Source organism: Crassostrea angulata, chromosome 6 (assembly GCF_025612915.1).
Source record: "Crassostrea angulata isolate pt1a10 chromosome 6, ASM2561291v2, whole genome shotgun sequence".
Classification (NCBI taxonomy): domain Eukaryota; kingdom Metazoa; phylum Mollusca; class Bivalvia; order Ostreida; family Ostreidae; genus Magallana; species Magallana angulata.
In genome coordinates this window covers 36,549,558-36,555,557 of record NC_069116.1, presented here as the reverse complement: position 1 = coordinate 36,555,557, position 6,000 = coordinate 36,549,558, and the positions used below count along the sequence as shown (strand labels likewise).

The window sequence follows — 6,000 nt, the reverse complement described above, 5'->3', positions numbered from 1 at the left end:
GTGGATTTTACTATAATATATTTACATCTACCAAGTATTATTCCCTCTATTTCTTACGGAAACATATAGTTAATTCATAGCTCTATAGAAACAGCCAGATTGAAATCTACACGCCCCGTTTATTGATTGGTCGAAATCTACAGCGGCTGAAAGTGAAAGAAGCCCAGTTTATCGATTGGTCGAGACCTACAACTATACCTCAGAAAAATCACGAACTGCACGAAATTATCATGACGACGCCAGACTCTAAGTCTCACAGGAGACGATTTGGCTGTTTCTTTTAGCTAACGTACTTACGTACATTAACAGTAATTTAGTGAATTTTACTAACTTTTCATAATCAGTTTATCAATTAGTTAAAGAAAGATGTTAATATAAACAATAAAATGCTTTCTTTGATGATTCATGCGGGTTATGAAGGTAGCGATCATTGCAGGAAAAATTTACATTACCCGCTAACGCGGGTTACATGTATGTATTTTTCCTGCAATGTCGCAACCTTCATTACCCGAATGAATCACCAAAGAAAGTATTTTATTGTTTAAATAAATTCAATATTATATCAAATGAAATTGTAACATATGATACTGTTATATCGTATCATTGTGTCAGATGATACGATATTGTATGATAAAATATTGTATTATATTACATATTACTATATCAAATGATATTGTATCATATGAAACAATGTGGTTTTAAAGTATTTTGTATCATATGATACAAATCATATTATGTATCATATATGATACATCATAGTATAATATTGTATCAAATGATATATATTGTACTGTATCAAAGAATGAAATATTATAGTTAATATTACTGTATTGATTAACATTATATCTTACAATACCGTATGAAATGAACATATGATTATCAAACTACTTTTAACATGATATTGTGTCAAAACAGTATCCAAGATCATTAACTATGATTTTCATACACTATAATAAAGGAGGTCTCATAACTAAAAGGTGATGCCTCGTATCGGTGAGCTTTGTAATCTGTTATCTGTAATCTGTAATCTGTTTTGTAACCTACGTTTATCACTTACGAGTGGTTTCTTGAAAACGACTTAAGAAATGACTTACGGTAAGTCAGATAATAAAGTGGAATAACTCATGATCACAAAATGGATGACCTCTGATCGAAACGACATTTCATTTCATTAACATCCCCCTTAAAAGGATTTTATCGACGGCAGCATTTAACTCACCCCATACCAGAGTCACTGAGAGTGGATAAAGTGTCGGGCTCGTGCTCTGTACATCCAAAGTTCGAACCCCGAAGGGTCTGTTGTTGTTACTAACTGAATTGAATTTTATAGATATTCATTTTATATTCCCAAAGTGTTAATTTTTCACTTGTTTGACTCTATACCGTTTATTTATCATTATACATTTCATAGTCAAATGATTTATGTACTGTTAAATTGTGTGACTTTTTCCAGGTGTTTTATTCCTTTTAGTGATAAGGGCTCAAGCTTTCAGAGAACGAATTCGCAACAAGACACAAAATGGATGTTATTTTTATATATTTACATCTACCAAGTATAATTTCCTCTCCTCTATTTCCTACAAAAAGTTAAAGTTAATTCATAGCTCTTTAGAAACAGCTCCAAACTGAAATCTACACGCCCCATTTATTGATTGGTCGAAATCTACAGCGGCTGAAACTGACATGAAAGTGACAGGACTGAAATTGACACGCCCTGTTTATCATTGCGACCTACGAAATATCCCGGACTGCACGAAATAATCATGATGATGTCAGACTCAAAGTCTCACAGTAGACGATTTGGCTGTTTCTTTTAGCAACGTACTTATGTACGTTAACAGTAATTAAGAGAATTTTACTAACTATTCATAATCAATTTATTAATTAGTTAAAAGAAAGATGTTAATATAAATAATAAAATGCTTTCTTTGATGATTCATGCGGGTTATGAAGGTAGCGTTCATTGCAGGAAAAATTTACATAACCCGCTACTATATAGTATGTATTTTTCCAGCAATGTCGCTACCTTCATATTCCGATTGAATCACCAAAGAAAGCATTTTATTGTTTAAATGAAGTGAATACTTCTTATGACTAATAACAACAATATGTAGTATTTATATAAGTTATCTAAAGTTTAAAATACAATACAAAGTATTTTTGTTTTATTCACATTTTTTTTAAACAATTACAACCGTTTTTTATTATTGTATAAAAAATGTACCCAAATAAAACAAAGGTATTTGATTTTTATATTTATTTGTACAAAATTCAATGTGCAAGGAAAGATAACTCTTCCTAACTATATCATGATTTCTGTATCTTACTTTTGACTTACTATGATTTCATAATAGTGTAACGCTTTTCCGTGATGTTAGAGATCATACCATAAGTCAGAGTTTACACAGTCAGTACGAAATGCATCTCCCCTTGAGCATTATGACATCATTCTAGAGTATTATGATGTCAGGTTTACCCAAACTGAAACTTGTAACTTTGTTAGAAAACGCTTAATTTTCATTGTTTATCTTTAAGTCATGTACACAAAGGCAGACGGTAAGATATAATCGTTACAAAATCATGTAGTGACCGGTACGGGATGATACCTGGTTAGTATAAACTTCATACTAGGCTCGGCTTAGTTGAGAGCATGTATCTTTCTTTTAACAAGAAAATCATGTTTCAGAAACGATCCATAAAATAAAATGTTGGTGTAGCATTCCACCTTAATATAATGATTAAATTTGTATATGATTATGTATATTTTTGCAGTCAAAATTTTAAACATGATGATTGAGGTAATACAATGTCTTTAATAATAAACATCATCTTGTTAATAAGGCACACAATATACTAATTATTTGCAGATAATGCTGCCTTTTTTGTTTCAAGGATGGACATGTCTACTTCTACATGTAACAATCCTAACTCCACATATGTATCGTTATTATCCATTCTTCTGTAACTGTCTAAAAGCTTCACAAGTTATCTATCTTGGTTAGGTGTTCTCTGCTCCAAGGTCAGAAAGATAGCAAACACACATTTGGTCCTTGCCAAGCAACAGAATAGTATTGCCATCAGGATGCCACTTCAAGGAATGAACATTAAATACACCTAGAAAGAAAAGAATTAAAATGAACATACAAATACAACTAGTTGGTGTTGTTTTTGTTTGTTTTAAAACATGTCTCCCTTTCAAAGCTGGTTTGTTACATGGGGTAAAAGTATGATGTGATCTCGTTGTGAGCAATGAGCAGGCCTCTGTCAAATTCGACAGTAAATCAGTTCATTGAAAAATAAATTTGAAGGTATTAAAAAGCTATGTACTATGCAAGAAAGGAAAATTTTATGGACAAGTTTGATTTAAAATCTGGTATTTCAGAAATATTTAGCTTTTAGTTGGGAATTTAAAGGTAAAAATAAATATTTTGAATTCACTGTTTTGTCTTTCGTGCTTTCTTTAGCTGGTTACATTTTTACACAAAGGATCTATTGCGAATAACGATTGAATCCACCTAAAGGACCAATATTGGTTTCTGTCTCGATTTGCATTCCACTTCTTGATTTTAGGCCATATACAGTAAACTCTTAGGTTCTAGTTCTCATTATGTATCTTGATTGAAATCAAAATTAAACAGTCGTTGTTCAAGCAGTATGAGTTACACTAGCCTTTTTTTTATACTTAATTACAAAGGTCGCAAACCCTTTGACTCTTTGCTACAAACAATGCACGTCGCCATATAGTTTTTCCAACAGAAATAACAGGAAGAATGATTTTTGTAAATGTAGAAGGATTCTTACGAGGCATTCGAATACTATCATAATTAACCGTACATTCAACTGAACTCTTTTCCATATTAACAGCTGCATCCTTTGTATAAAGGGACGTACCTAATGCTTGGCTGACAAGGGGATGGATTTCAAACTCTAACTGACCTACTTCCATTTTTCTAATCTATAAACCTTCCTCCTGCATTTTTGGCATAAACTGTCACCAATGCACACATTCTTTGCAAAGAACGAACTGCATCTACTTTGCAGTACTTCTATCACAATTGTACCGTTTCCTATACCTAGATGTTCTGGAAAAGCAAATGCAACAGTTTTTGCTCGGCATGATTTTTATACGGGGCACCTGTCTCCAGTAACACAGAGTGAATGATTTTTGTCCTCTTGTCCTCAAACAAAGGATGCATACAATTAGGAATAGTTACGGTTGATTGCTTTTACATGTAGTTAGGTTTATACATGTACCTTTTCAATCGATATCTTTATTTAAAGAGCAAATGTGCATTTGAGGAAGAAGGTCGAAATCAAATATACAAAATGCACAATTCAGCATAAAAAAGGAAAGGTTTTTAAAACTGCCGTTAATTAAAAAAAAAAGTATGCCCTCAGATGGAATCAAACCAGGGCACAAAAAACATCGTGTGTTACATAGCTAGCGGTTTGACTTACCGCGCTATCCAGAACTTACACTCTTCGGTGTTAATATAGACCACTATGATAGAAATCAGTTTTTTGTCGTTTTTTTTTGGACAAAATTCGAACCCAGAGCCAGAATGCCTATCAGCATATCTTAGATTTTTTTATGAGCAGGCTGGTCCTGAAAAATATCTAGGCCAAAAACAATGTAGAAATATACCACTTTACTGAGAAAATGCTGTTTTAGCCAACTTTGAAGATAAGTAACAAAATTGCAAGAGCAATATGATAGGTTGAAAATGCAAATTCAAAAAAATTAGAAATATGTACGATAGAAAATAAAAAAAAAAACTTTGATTTTCAAATGTGATTTTTTCCAGGAAATTGATCTCCCCTATCAGTCTATTCAATTGTTATTCGCAATAGATCCTTGTAAGAGTATTGGTGAAGTATTGGAGATATCATTGTATTCCTGTTGTTGTATATCTAGATGATGGTTGGGTTTGTTCTGACTATAATTCATGCACAGAGACAGCTAGTTTTTTGCGCAAAACTTAAGAATTTTAAGGTTTTCAAGTAAAGAAACAATATCAGTAGTAAATTGCATGAAGAATTTAATAGTAATAGTTGTTTTAACAGAATATGCGCTTAAATAAGGTTAATCAGTCCAAAACTACCGCACATTTGCACGTGTGCAATAAATAGACAATTTTTTCAATGGGTGGCACTGTACCTCCCAGGTCATCTATCCAAATTTTTTCAGGCTGGGAGCTTCACACCTGCAGCTACATGTAGTTTTCAAGTAAATATAAAAAAGTCACAATTCGTTCAGGGGGATAGGGTTATTTGGTTATACGATTTTTGTGCAATTTGAGAGATGGAGTATTAGAAGTGCCGAATGAAAAAAATTGAAAATATTCGTAAGAATGCATGTATATTATACATGTGCATTGTTGTTAATTGTGTTATAAAACTGTATTGCTTGTATATCTGTCAGCCAAACGTTAAACAAGTATTTCTTTGAATCTCTAAACGCAAGTGAGCAGTTTGCACATGTTATACTGTTTTTTTTATTCATTTAGCACTTTGTTTTATATTCGGACGAACATAGTGGGGGGGAGAATTTAATGATCGATAATATCAACTCCTGTCATTACTTGTATATCAAGCCAGTTTTTTTCTAAAAATTTTATTTATGTGGCATGATGCAATTTTTTTTAAAACTCATAAGAAATATATTTGTTTAAATCAATGACATGATTACGGGTATATAAAAAAAAATTGATCCTCCATGAAATTGTTTACAGCATCCTGAAAATGTACTGTGATTTTTATCAAAACATCATTTACAGTGCATCATCAGTCAGATACTGACCTTCCACTGGTACCTCCACAGACAGACTACCAGCAGGAGACCACATGTACAGTCTATTGGTGCCAGTACACAGGGCTAGGCGGGACTGACGAGGGTCCCACTCAACATCTAAAATTAACATAAGAACATCTTTTATTTGATATTTAACAGTTGGTAAATAATGGCAAATATATACATATACAGTGGAGACACAAATCATC

The 6,000-nt window shown here is 32.5% G+C and overlaps 1 protein-coding gene across 1 annotated transcript in view; it reads right to left on the bottom strand.

Moving 5' to 3' along the window:
- Positions 1-2,185: 2,185 nt before the first annotated feature.
- The window catches only part of LOC128188247 (WD repeat-containing protein WRAP73-like), a 51,670-nt gene continuing 47,855 nt past the window's right edge, over positions 2,186-6,000 (bottom strand). Inside the window, exons 13-14 of the mRNA XM_052859190.1 lie at positions 5,801-5,908; positions 2,186-3,114 (exon numbers count right to left, since the gene is read on the bottom strand). Of these exons, the coding sequence (XP_052715150.1) occupies positions 2,999-3,114; positions 5,801-5,908 (224 nt within the window). The 3' untranslated portion in view covers positions 2,186-2,998. The remainder of the gene's footprint in view (positions 3,115-5,800; positions 5,909-6,000) is intronic.